At 34.8% G+C, this 14,246-nt stretch overlaps 1 protein-coding gene across 18 annotated transcripts in view; it reads right to left on the minus strand.

The window, feature by feature from the left end:
• NFIB (nuclear factor I B) overlaps positions 1–14,246 on the minus strand; it is a 236,749-nt gene that overhangs the window by 21,166 nt on the left and 201,337 nt on the right. For 6 of the 18 annotated variants that reach the window (XM_074394837.1, XM_003928155.4, XM_010338744.3 and 3 more), the window contains 2 exons: positions 13,273–13,438; positions 10,128–10,210 (listed from right to left, as the gene is read on the minus strand). The exons of 7 other annotated variants lie outside the window; for them this stretch is intronic. In XM_074394837.1, the coding sequence (XP_074250938.1) occupies positions 10,128–10,210; positions 13,273–13,438 (249 nt within the window). Of the gene's footprint in view, positions 1–10,127; positions 10,211–11,638; positions 13,439–14,246 lie in introns of those variants that run through there. 5 more of the 18 variants (XM_003928154.4, XM_003928156.4, XM_074394839.1 and 2 more) reach the window with 2 other exon arrangements.

Below are 14,246 nucleotides of genomic sequence, written 5' to 3' on the forward strand. Positions count from 1 at the left end.
ATTAGCCATTATTAGAGTACAAATTGAGCTGAAATAAAAGCAAACGTTAATATTCAATAGAGAGATATATTTTAGAAAGAAAATTAAAACGCATTTTTTTCTATGCATCGTACCAAATAATCTGCACTGAATAAAATAATCAATAACTTTAAGCATGCAGTTTGCAAAACATAGAAGACATGCAGTTTAGAGGAGAAAGACCCATCTTACAAACATTCACCCTAACTTGTGTTTAGAAGCATCAAGGTCTTCAGTTTTAACCTTTTACTAATTTTGTTTTGCTTAAACTGGCATTGTTTAGGAAGAGTTGATAAGCATTTCTAGTTTTATTTTAAACTCAGAGTAATGGCATTTAAAATACTTTACTACATCTGAAGAAAGTGAGGAATGCACTGAATACAAGCTGAAACAAATTCTTCCCAGATCTCCGAATCATCAGCTCTGCCCTTCAGAGACTGTTCGAGTAACCCTATCCAGCTCTGCTTGGTTAACAGCTGCCCCACAGTGCTAGCAGATTTATTGAAAAGATATATTGCTTATTTTTATTCTTTAGAAACTAAACCTATCGTTTTAGGGGGGAAAACACACTAGCAAATCTAGTTTTTAACCTTTAGATAGCCACACTGTAAATTAACAGCATCTTACATTCAAAAGATGACTTCTTCACAGTAATCCACTAAACCTTGTTTGCTGTTTTTCAGTGAGAATTTCCAGATGTTGATTGGAACCAAAGTACCATAAATTATCATAAATTTAAAAATTTTGATAAACTATTTTAAACATTTCTGATAATGTTACAGCTAAATAATATTACGCATCTTTAATTTTCCTTTTAGACTCTTGAGCTTATGCATATGCTAAGTAACAGTGATTCAGGAGTTCTAGAAAGGTAGTTTTTGCTCATTTTTCTATAGATCTATGAGGCTCCAAAAATACTAGCTCAAATTTCCAGACCATGTGTTTTAATTCTATGCATAGTTCAGGATTTCAATTAAAAGTGCTTTTATGATTTAAAGAACTGAAAAAATTCCCTGCATATACATAGATAGATCAATAGATTGATAGACATGTAGATTCTGCTCAGGATATATGTCATAAAGAAGTCAGAAATCAATCAGTAAATAATTTAGAAAAAATATATTCTTTTTTTTGAGACAGAGTCTCACTCCATCACCCAGGCTGGAGTGCAGTGGCACCATCTCGGCTCACTGCAACTTCCCACCTCCCAAGTTGAAGCATTTTCCTGCCTCAGCCTCTCAAGTAGCTGGGATTACAAGAGCACACCACCACACCCAGTTAATTTTTGTATTTTTAGTAGAGATGGGATTTGGCCATGTTGGATAGGCTGGTCTTGAACTACTGACCTCGAGTGATCTGCCCGCCTTGGCCTCCTAAAGTGCTGGGATTAAAGGTGTAAGCCATGGTGCCCGGTCATAAATGCTCTTAAAATGGACCAAAATACTCCCATGAAGGGCAAAAAGTATACTTCCTTTGTTTTAAATCAGATAACACACTTTAAATATTTCAAAGAAGTAAATGTGTTCAGTCTAGTGGGAAGCAATATGGTAAGATTTTTTTAAAAGTTCTCAAAATGGGTTATCTAATCAAATTTAGTGTGATGACGAGGCAATTTTTTTAAGCTTAAAAAATACAATGAAAACAATCAGAAAACAGTTCAAGAAACTTGGCTTTGTATAACAATAACGTTACTGATTAATCACTTACTGACTCTACTCTAGTCAAAGAAAATGCAAGGGTTTTGTTTAATTTTTGTTTGTTTGTTTTTTGAGACAGGGTTTCCCTCTATTGCCCAGGCAGGAGTTCACCGGTACGATCATGGTTCACTGCAGCCTCAACCTCCAGGGCTCAAGTGATCTTCCCATCTCAGCCTTCTGAGTAGCTGGGACTACAGTACAGGTTCACACCACCATGTCTGGCTAACTAAAAATACAAAAATTGTAGAGACAAGATGGTGCTTTGTTGCCCAGGCTGGGGAAAATGCTAGTTTTGAATCAATGACAGATGTAGAAGAGGGGAGATGTATATTTAGGGATAGCACATATACATTCTGTTAATTATTAACTTCAGATTAGTAACTATGGGGCTCTCAGCTTAGGCTGGAGAAGTTTTCAGGAAGACAATTTACTTTCCCAAAGCCAGGGGAATCTAAATATCACTCACTGATTGGCTTATTGTCCCACAGACAACTGCAGGACCACATCTCCTCAGAAGAATGTGTTGTAAATTAGTTTTTTGTGGTTAATGCTGCTAATATTTTGTTTGTTTGTTTGTTTGTTTTACCACCCCCAAAAATGTCAAGTGGGCTATCTTTGATCATATGCTGTACAATTTAAAATGAACAAATTTTTGGACTTCTCTTTTGTAAAAGCAGCATCAAAAGGGAATAAACCTGACTACAGCTACTCATTTTCAGCTATTTAAGATATATGCAATAGAAATAATTTCTCCCAAACAGAAAAATATGCTTAAGTACATACAAAATAATCAATAAAAATATTTAGCAATAATTTAATCACAAAGAAATTGGCTGGAAATTAATTAGTATCGAATTAATTTTAGTTGTTAAAAATGTAAAATATAATATGTTATTTATATGCTTAGATTGTACCATACCATTATCAACATTTAAGTTTCTGGGGAGACATGCTGTAACTTAAGTCAGATGACTTGAGCAAGAGCTTCTCTGTTCATGTTGGTTTTTTTTTCAATTAATAAACCTTTTTGGTCGTAAAGCGTCTTAGAAATAACAAACTTCCTGATAAAGTGAAACTTTAAAGGTGATGGTATGGGTGGGGGAAGTAATTACATCATTAAAATAGAAATAATTCATTCACCAAAGATTTCTATGATAGTAATTCCTAAGAAAATCATTTCCTTATCTTATTTGACCAAGATTTTCCTGACCAAGCAAATTTTGAACAGACTCTAGTGTATTTAAGTTTTTTGGGGGTCATGTTACATATTCTCGGCATTGGAATAATTCAATGTTCCTAATACAAAATAATTTTACATTAGGCTTTAAAGAAGTTTAACCTTATAGGTGACAATCTGTTTTGAGTTTGGGCCAGTGATTCCTTAGTTTCTGTCCTGTGACAGAATCAGGGTTAGATAATTCAGCTGTAAATTCTCTTTTTTTAAGTTTTAGAACTTTAATTTTAAGTGGCACATAAATACGTGCCTTTCATTTATATGGAATTTTCCTAAGTGCAAAGCTTTAAGAATGCTTCAAAAATTTTTCAAAGCATTTTTCATTAAGAAATAGAAAATTGGTTTTTTTCTCCCAAGAGTAATCAAATTTAAAATACCAAGTGCCATTCAGTTTGGAAATTTAGTCTGTTAGAGTTGTCTGTTTTTATGTGGAGGTGGGAAACAATTCTTATTTTTGTAACAATATAGACTCTAAAAAAGAACTGATATTATGCATATCCTTACAAAAATGCTCACTTGCATAAATCATTTTAATCCTTTAATTTATATGCAGTACCAGTTGAAATCTTATTGTCTAGAAAATGCCCAGAATTTCAAAACCAAACAAAAGGCAAAGTAAAAAAGTGAGAGTAACCTCCAAAATGCTATCAGTAAAGGGGTAAAGTTAAAACTGTTTAAACAACTAAGGAAAAAGGGAAGGTGAGGTTTTCACTGCATATGGTCTTAGGGTGGAGTTCCATGGTCTCTGGAAGGAGAACCTTGTTCCTGGCCCAACTCAAATCAGATTGCTTCAAAGAAAAAAAGAAAAAGGATGGGGGCCATCTGGTTCCTCTCAAATGGCTGCATAAAGGGGAAACACCTAAGATTTGGATCATTATCCTTTTCCTAAACTACACTCAAATAATCATGTAAGTAGCAGCCATAAAGAATTAATACTGCTTGTGACTTCAGAATAAGAGTTCGTTTATTCAAATGGGGGTCCTCCTTTGTTATTAACAGGGTCTTTTGTTAAATGCACAGCAATTGGCTTTGGGAACAAAAGAAAGAAGGTAAGCAAAATGTTCTACTTTGCTAGACTCAGCAAACAGGCTGATGTACTAACAGTCCCTATGTTGACAACAAACTTCAGTTGAACCAATAAACCATTACTGTGAACGGAACAATCAACACAGGCAAATTTACCTTCTCACTTTTTTTTTTTTTTTAGAAAAAGGTAAATACCCTCAGGGGAATATCTTGAAAGGTATATTTTATATTTTATTGTGTTTCTTCATTTCTCCAGACCCTCAAGGAAACATATTTTTGAGGGGTGAAGATTCTTTTTGCGGGGAAAGACAGATACTTAAAAGGATTAACACTCCAATATTCATACTTTGAATTAGGAGAATTTTATTTTATTGCTATTATTAATTACCTACATGGAGCAAATTAAATGGTCTCTGGATGAATAGTATGTAACCTCTGAAGGAATGGTATGAACAAGAAAAACAGTCAGAATAAACTTGTGTTGCATGTTTCACATATAACACATGGGAAACAACAACGACAGCAAAAACGATACTCAAATCAACCTCAGATCTTAAAAGTAACTTCTAATGGCAATTTCTGAAACCCATGCTTCTTGATATTTAATTTAATTAGCAGACGCAGAATTAACTTAAATGAATATGCATAGTCCATGAGCAGGATAGACATTATTAACCATAAATCATAAGTATTAGAAAATGAAAGTTTTTTTTTTCATTAGAAGCTACTATAACTTTTAAATTTTAAGGTTTCAAGGGACTTCAGAGCTCACATAGTTCAACCTCTTCATTTTCCTTTCCAAGATAAGGCTCCTGGGGACCAAGGTTTAAGGACTCGTCCAAGGTTAGAAATGCCCTGCCACATGGACACTAAATCTCAAGCCTTCTGACTCCTCCTAATCCCTGGTTCTCACCCACTACACCAGTTGCTTGTCATTGTTCCTTTTCTATCCTGCCCTGTATGTGAAGCTCAAGAATACTGAATGCTAAAATATCTGTAAATATAACTTTCAGAATTCCCTCTACCTCCTTAATTCAACTTAGATCTTTTAAAGTTAATATTTTCAGAAAAGAAGATAATTTTATCCTTTTTTTGTTGATTAAAATTTAAGTTTACATAAAACATTACTTTTACATGAATTAGAACAGCTTATCTGGATATTAGTCTTTGATATCCAGCAAAGGTAAGTGAACAAACCGGTGAATGAAAAAGACAGACAATGGAAGGATTTTTTGAATTTAAGAACTAGCCAAAGAGCTAAACATTTGCATAGCCATTATTTCGACTGAAACTTCCTTTAAATGTGTTTCCTTTCAAGCTAGCATACGTGAAAAGTGACCTCTTATCCACTTACATACCTACCCAGAAGTCATGTGATAGCGTTTTACGTCAAGCTGTCAATTATGATAACAGACACAATAAGAACAGCCCAAGTGTTGATAGCCTGCTTCCTGACTGTATTGAAAAGTTTGTTGATAGTCCACTTGTGTCCTTTTAATTGCTTGCCTCTAATAAATGACTACCTTTCTAATGGTAGTACCAAGCTTTGGCTTTGCCATTTACCAGGACAAACATTATAAGAAGATTTAAACTAATATCTTAGTTTTAAAAAATCCTACAGAGGCAATTTCTTAAAAAGGCCATTTTGTGTAACAGAAATTTTCAGTGTAATGAGAAGTACTTTCAAATTGTAGTTTTAAAAAGAAAAGTGTTATAAGAAAAGTATTGAAACAATTTAAATATAAACTAGCCCAGTAATTGAAATTCAAATAATAGAATTATATAGTCATGCAAGAGATGTAACATGCTGAAGCCCAAGCACCAATAAAATCCATGCAATTGTGAGAAGTAATGCAAGGGCCTGAATTGATCAGGCCACTGATTCATTAGCTCTTATTATAGGTAATATATATAGTCAGGAGATTATAATTTTGAGATTATGAAAATAAGGCCAATTTCTTATAAACTACACCTTACTTGACTTTACTGTCTCACTTAGGAAAGGCAAAAGTGAATTCCTAATTTATTCAATTAAAATCTGAAATATACATCAAAGGTTAATAAGCACTTCAATGGCCTGTTTGAACGGTGACCTTTTATTTCAAACTAGAAAATTCTTAGCTGACAACTTTTATTTCCAACTTACAAAGAAATTTTTAAATATATGTTGAACTGATGTACAATAGTAAGAATTTAGGCTTTTATTATGACCTTAGACTCACATAAAATGGCGATAATCAAATTAGCTAGATTCTCTTGTATTAACAGTACCAAAATTTCTATAATAGCAAAGGAAAGAGGCCTGAAATTAGCAACTCACTAGGAGGTTGACCAGATAAGAAACTGGTGCTAATTCAGGTAAGTTGCCTCATATCATTCATCTATGCTAAAATTGTTAGACTGGATCATAAAATACTTTCTGTATTTTCTAAGTACCATCCAACATTATGATTGATAGTTCCCATTTTCTCAGAGAGATAAAATTTGGGAAACGTGGTGCCTTCATGGCCTATCATAATGAATCTGTACAATGTGTTGATGAAGCATAAAGTATGAGAGAGAAAAGGATATACCGCATTTTACTAAACTTCTATGAAGTTAAGTCAGTGTGGAGGTGTTCCACATTTCTGAAAATGTTCCAAATCATAAAAAGACGTTTCTCAGCAGAACTAATGAGTTCAGTTTGCCAAAGCAGGGCCCATGAGTTCTTCAAGCCACCAAAACCATCTTCCAATAGAAAAGTTCAAGAAGAATGAAGCTCCAATTGAAGTTCTGATTTTCAGATTTCCCCCATGCCAATAGCAAATGCAATAACTAAGCCAATAATCCCAAAGACAGACTAGTTCTAGACTTGAAAAGTATTCAAGATTGTGTTAAGAGATAAAGAAAAAAATCTAAAGTCAAATACTGATCAGCTGGTGTGAGCTGACTTTTATGACTGATTAGGGAGGATTATTTTTGATGGCAGATTATCAACTGGTTTACATGAACCTTTTGGAAATATTCTTTATGACTACGTGAATTTATTTTTTTAGATTTAAATGAGATATATTTTCAATAGGTGAACTTCCTTCCAGTCAAAATAAGCTAGTATTCCCAATCAGTTAGCAACCAGTGTCATCAGTAGTAACTATTACGAAAAGGAGCAGGAAGATGTATAATTACCAATAACAACTGTCTCTGTACCAAGCAAATGATATAAAAGTGTATACTTCTAGTATGCAGATTTGACAATATGAATGTATTACTCTTACAGGTGAAGTACAGGGTTCATTTTAATACTATAAAGTTTTTCATCTCAATTTGATAATGCTAGTATGCTTATGTATTAGAAATGACCATACTGGAAACTCCACTGCAGTATCATCTTGTGGAAAGATTATTTATGAAATAATCAAAATTACCCAACAACTTTAAATTTATCATTAACTCTGATTTATGTAGGCTATATTCAAGTTCTTTTCTAAGAAAAAAAAAAAAGCCCTCAAAATTACACATCAGTACTTTTCATAACCTAAATGGATAAATCTTTATAAAGCAGCCACCATGAACTGAAAAATGTACCTGGTGACGATATTTATTCTTAAAGGGTCATGTATATTAAAGGCTATGGGGAATGTTTAAAAGAACCCTCTCAGACTAAAGCACTGCCTTTCTAATTTTGAATTTCTCCTAGCTAATATAACATGATTGATTACCTTTATTTCATGTACTCCTTGATTTTCCTTTCCATTCATCATTGAGTGCTTTAAACCAAATGCATTTAGAACCTGCCTCTAGAAGAGTGGTCTCTTTTAAATCTTTGTAAAGTAATGAAAGGACACAGTAAATCAATCTCATTTCTACTGTAGGAAAGCATAATCTTTACTTTACTGAAGTCATTTAAACTATATCTGTCCCTTTATTCCTGGATAGTAAACATAAAACTTCATTTCTGTAATTCTTTTAAAATTTGAAAGGCCAAAACGAAAGGCTTTTGACTACAGCCTTAGGTTACTATAGCATGATACGTATTTTCTGCATGTCTCAAAACTAGAGTTCATGAAATAAGGCATACATAGGCTTCTTCAAATTAAAAAATAGCACTAACTCTTTCATTACATAGAGGACAAATTATCTGTCTGCATGATATTTAACATTTTTCAGCTATAAAGGACACTTTTTTTGCTTCCAAGGATCTATATATATCATGCATTGCATAAATATTAACCATAGCTGACCGAAAAAAACGAATTCACATTCTAAGTGGTCTTGATTCAACGTGGTCCACTTAAATAAGTGGCTGTCTTCTTTGGAAAGTTTATAGTTCTAGAACTCATAGTTTTTTTAAAAATATGATGTGCCAGAATGCTATCTACATTAAAATTCTTATTTTCATGATGCTTGCTAAATTTTCTTGATGTATTTTTAGATATGTGAAAGGAGCAGTAACTTTTATATTAATGAACTTTTGTAATCATAATTACATGAGGTTTCAACGCCTATCATAAGGGATAAGAAAATTAAAGCTGCCATAGGTTAGGGTAGTGGAGGAGGAAGGCTGCCTCCAAATACATGGAATGGGTACTGCATTCTACCTAGCATTTGGGGCTAACAGTTTAAATAATGGAGGCACGTTTTTATGAATTAAAAATTAACTGGAAATTCGAGATGTGTTACAAAAAATAATGCAAATCCCAGGACAAAAATATTCCTGAGAATATGTAATGATTTTTAAAAGAACAAGTTTCTAAACCTATACATCCTGCTTCTTTAAAAAAATGAACACATACATTTGTCAAATAGAACCATATTATAGTAATTACAACTCATTTCATATTATAGCAATTTTAGAGGTGAAAAATCAACATGGCAGAGAATTATGCTGAAAAGTCAATGGCTGGCAAAAACCACTAATTATTATTTGGTATTTTCATAACTGTGTACAGATGTTTTCAGTTAGTTCTCACTCTTCTGGTTTGTTTTGTTTTGCTTTTTTAAAACCTGGCAAAACATCAAGTATCCTGAATAAGCTATCATCTTTATGATTTTCTCTGAGCCCTGCATGTGGTGACCTTTAATATGCAGTCTGCCCCCTTGGGCTGCAACTGGAAAGGACTTGAGAACTCCACACCAAGCACAGTGAGGTAGGCCACAACCGGGGTATGTGAAGTGAACAGATCTAGAACAAAGTAAGTGGGCAAAAGTATCCTACCACCTATACAAAAACTCATATATATGTACAGGCAATTCATAAATAAAGAGCAAGTTAGTTAACAACAGCTCCTCATTGTTTCTTATAGCCTAATTTTCCCCTATGTAATATTTTGCATACTGTTAATTTCAAACAGCTCTGCTATCAAAACTTGAGAGCAGCAAACATATGCATCATAAAATATATTTAAATTCAGAACTGTTTAGAATTATTTTTGTTATCCTATAACTAGAATCGTGGGATTTCTACATTGGTATGGTCCATGCTTTTGACTGTGGCTAATCTGTTTATAAGCCACCATTAATCCTGGCTGTATAATTTCACAGTTTGGGTAAACACTTCATTTGCATTAAATTTACAGCATTAATGAGATGTGAAATTTAAAATGCTACTAGAAACATAAAGGATGTAAGACAGCAGAACAAAAAAAAGTGTTTTTATCATATCTGAAATCAGTAAACCAATTTAAAGCTATTAAAATAGGAATGAAGTGTCGCCTGAGATTTTAGCTTCATAACTCATCATCCTGGACTAAAATACAAACGTGAGGAGCAACACATCTGGAAAATATGAAATCACTCACAAACTTAAATTATATATTGCTTTCATTCTAGTTGGCTTTTAAAACAGTTTGCAGTTTTTGTCTTTGAAAGCTATAGGCTAGTAAGTTCTCAATAGCCAATGAAACTGAGAAAAATACACTTGGCTAAAAGGCTTTTAACATGGATATTACCAATATATGCTAGAGATGGAAAAGGTCATGAGCCAATTTGAGAAACTCTGCTCAAAGAGGTGAGAAACAACGGATCAATGAGAAAAAATTCTGGGAAATGAAATGATCAATTTCGGTCTCAGAAGCCCCAGGAGCCCCCTTCTGAGTCCAGATTAAGAGGCAACATGGAGAAGCACGGAAGCGAAAGCGTGGCTACACCATCACACCTGGGTGAAACTTGCCCACCTGTTGCTGATGTAGGAAGGATGGGTCTCTTGGGCTTAGTCCCACATATCGATTGGCTTGAGATGTGCCTGAGGCTGTGTAGGCTGATTAAGGAAGAACAAAAACAAAGATAAAAATTGTGAACTATGAGAACGAACACCCTGTCCATGTATAAGAAACCTAGAGAAGTGGGATTTGTAACCAAAAGTGTCTTTATTTCTCTTCTGTCTGAGTGTATACCAAGTGATAGAAAAGAAATGATACTTGACTTCAAATCAACTAGTTTATTCCCCCTAAAAAATCTATCCAGTAAAGCAGATCTCATATTTCAATGTGGGTGCCTCACACTTCCATGCTCTAGTGACTGTCCTGCTGAGGTACTAAGGACTGGTTAAATAGAAGGGTCCTATACCTAGATGTACTTTTTCAGCAGATATTAGCTGTCTAATATGAAATAATCAATGATGGTATATGATATTAAATGTAAAGCAGACTGAAAGTCCATCAGGAAAAAGTGACAGCTTTTAATGATGGAACTTAAGCAGATGTGCTTAATGATATGGGATGGGAAATGTCTTGTCTAAAAGTCTTGCTAAACAGGAAATCAAATCTCACTATCATGATGGAGGAGCCCATATCATGTAGAATGAATTAGCTTGGTATTTTATTTGTGAAAATGGCCTCAAGTCTGATAGGAATGTTTTTGAAAAAAAATACTTCCCATAAGCACACATACAAAAATCAATTTTTTGTAACTGATCCAGGAAGGGAACTGATGCACCTTTTAAATAGTTGGCCACTAGGTAGTAACTATTCCTTACATTGTTAGAGTCTCACATGCAAGTGCTTTTTGTACAACTGCTTTTTGCTTTTTGGTATAGAGTAAATTTTTCAAACACACATGAAAAATGAATAGGGAGCTACTCCTAAAGACTTTTGTTACTTTTCACAAGGAAAGGACTAAGGTATCTTCCCAGAACTAAGCAATCCCACTGCTCCATATCACCATGTATTACCTGTATTGTTCTGAAGAAAGCTACACTGTTTGGTTTAAAACCACCAGATTAATGAGGAATCCAGGCATTCATTTTAAATCGGTTGGCTTTCTAAAACCAATATACTAATTCTGCCCCTTTCTCTTAAAGGACTGCAGAATTTGACCCATGGAAGCTTTTTTAGGTCAACTTTTTAAAAACAGTGAAGATGCTCACAATTCGTATTTTAATTGTTCCTGAAAAAGGGGCCATGCAAGGCAGCCATTAGCGACCAATGACCCCTACTCAATCTCCAAGTCTCTGGAATTCACCACACCTCACACCTCACAAACAGCTGGAGAGGAGCTTCACCCTTACAGGAAGAGCACCAAATCTATGCTGCTCTTCCTTTCCAACCATGAGAAAGAGCTTTCCTTGGCTTCTGTGTTTTCTTTAACCTTACTACCTTATCAATTCAACGACCAGCTTTTTTTATTACCGGTAGTGCCTAGGAAGCTGGAGCTACAAGTGTGTTGATAGGAAAGAAAAACTACTCACTATGTTTCTTTTATGTAGGAGTGGAAAATGGACTGATGCAGCCATCTTTATACAACCAAGATATTCCTTTTGAATATTTTGTAATTTTACTAGTCAAATCAGATCCCTTTTTGAACAACCTGTATGTAAGTATAAAAACAATTCATTAACAAACAGGCTGAGGGTACTCACATAAATGAGCTGTGATCATTCGGGTCTGATCTTCTCCTGAATCTCTTCTATTAATAACACCGTAAGAGTAGGCATCAGAGTTTCTAGAACTTGGTTTTGATCATTTATCATGTGATAATCTTTCAACTACTTAAAAAAAATTCTTTGTTTCCATGTGCTTTTATTTAAATTGCTGACATGGCTCAAAGATGTCAAGACACCACTTTCAAAATGAGTACTTAGTGTTTTAGTGACTGTAATGCACATAGCAAACTTTTAGAACAAAATAATTTTTAGTTTTTCCTGAGTGGGTCGCATCCATCTGTGCATTCAGGGAAGTGTTCTAAGCATTAAGAATTATTGATGGGCATTACAAGCCTATAGAAACTTATTAATTTATGGGGCTCATGAATTTTGAAAAAAAAAAAAATGCTGAATTCACTGTACGAAGCATTGTCCATTTTTCTTAAAGGGTTCCTTCCTAGACTTTTAGAAACTATTTTTAAAAAATGGCATCTTTCCAATGGGCAAGAAAGAGCCAGTGGTGCCTCTGATTGTCTCTGATTCACATGGAAATTTCAAGATCATGGGGATTTTCTTGCTCTAAGAAAGTAAAAGGTTTGAATTTAAGATACCTGTATAATTGGTGAGGCGCATACAAATTCCACAAATTCCATAACTTTATCATTCTACTTCACCGATTTGTACATTCTAGCTCCAGCACTAAGAAGCTGACAGCTGGGTGAAACCACCTCAAAATTAATTTTTTCTCCACTTCTGAGCATTTTATATGAAATAATAAAGGAATCGTGGCTTATTGGTATGTGTTAGGAAGGTTCACTGGCTAAATCTCTGACATTTAAAAATGTTATGGCCACACTAAAAAGCACAGTATTTGATGTGCCATGATAGGCAAAATAATCAAAAGGTGTTTTTAAAAAGCTTGCAGATAATGAAAGTGCAAGTAGCTTACATGTGCCTAATACTAAGTTTTGAAATATTCTCATCTGCTCCCAATGTTCCGTGACTGTTTTTAACAATGACATAACCTACAATAATGTAGACATGCAATTACCTTACAGAGGCACTGATTCCAACTGCTTTGTGAGGGGGCTTGATTTCTATAGGAATGCTCCAATAAGTACCAATTATCTAATCTCTCTTTGGCTGATATGAGAACTTTGTATATGTTACTCAGTGCAATTTCAATGTATACCTTGAACGAGCAGGCACGATTTATTATTTTTGTTATAGCTGGTAACTTAAACAAATGAGCTTCTCCCTTTTCAAATATGATGCATTGACTGGAATTTGAGAAGAGAGAGCCTGCGATAGCACAGCTACATCCATGCCTGCTAGCTCCACTTAAATGAGAAATCTCCATCTGGTCAAGTAGCTGGAAAAATTGCCATGTTTTCCACCTTGGATCATATATCCAATGGTGCCTTTGATGGACATTTCTCATTTCCTACAGAAATACTTACTGGTTGCTGTAGGTGAAGCTGCCTCACCTTCAGTGGATGTAGTGATGGGTTTAGTATCTGTCATGCTCAGGGTCACAGGTCGCACTGCACTGGGATGGGGAGAGGGTGCCAAGACAGGAGTGAAATGGCCAGGCACTTTCCCTACTACTTGACCACTGCTGTTAGGCTACAAAACAAAAACAGAATGCCAGGTGAAGCAATCCAAATGGCAGTCATCTTGTCCAACAAGTCCACTCAGCACACACAACCGTGTGGATCCAGCACACTGCACATAGGCACCACAGAGGCCCTCTCCAGTCGGAGTTGGAGAGGCTGGTCAATGGTTAGTAGTAACAAGGAGCAGCAGCATTTCAAAGAAGGTATTCATCTTCAAAGTATGTGGTATAATTCCTCTTTACAGCACCCCTGAGAGCCAGGTAGACTTGATCCTTTCATGCAGTAGGCCAGGAAACTCAAGTGGAGACTTAAATGCTTAGCCCAGAGGCTAAAATGGAATTCCTTACTGAACTAGTTAGAGTTGGTACCCAATGTTTCCTTATTCTCTGCTTTTCATTTTCTACAGTGAGTCAGTTTTGGCTTTCAGAACACAATTTTCCCCTACATGATGATATCACTGAAACAAAGGACACAAAAATATCTCGACATCAAACATATCGAATACTGGAATTTTCATTATTTACAGTCAAAAGCCATTCTCCTGCATACAAAATGCTAGCTCTCTCACACAGGTGTGCTCAGATGCACATATTAGGCAATTTAGATTCCAAGATCTATGCTCAACTTTTGATGGTTTGCAAATAAAACAGATAGAATGAGATTTAAAGCATCTAAAATTTCAGAGGTCATACAATGACATAAAATGCTGAGCTAGGTTGATCTTTACACCTACAAATAAAAGATTTCCAAAGTAAATTAAAATATACTGAGGGGAAGCAGAGGTCAAGCAAATGAGCATTGTTATTTGAGTTACTCTT

This window comes from Saimiri boliviensis, chromosome 2 (genome assembly GCF_048565385.1).
Source record: "Saimiri boliviensis isolate mSaiBol1 chromosome 2, mSaiBol1.pri, whole genome shotgun sequence".
Taxonomy (NCBI): Eukaryota; Metazoa; Chordata; class Mammalia; order Primates; family Cebidae; genus Saimiri; species Saimiri boliviensis.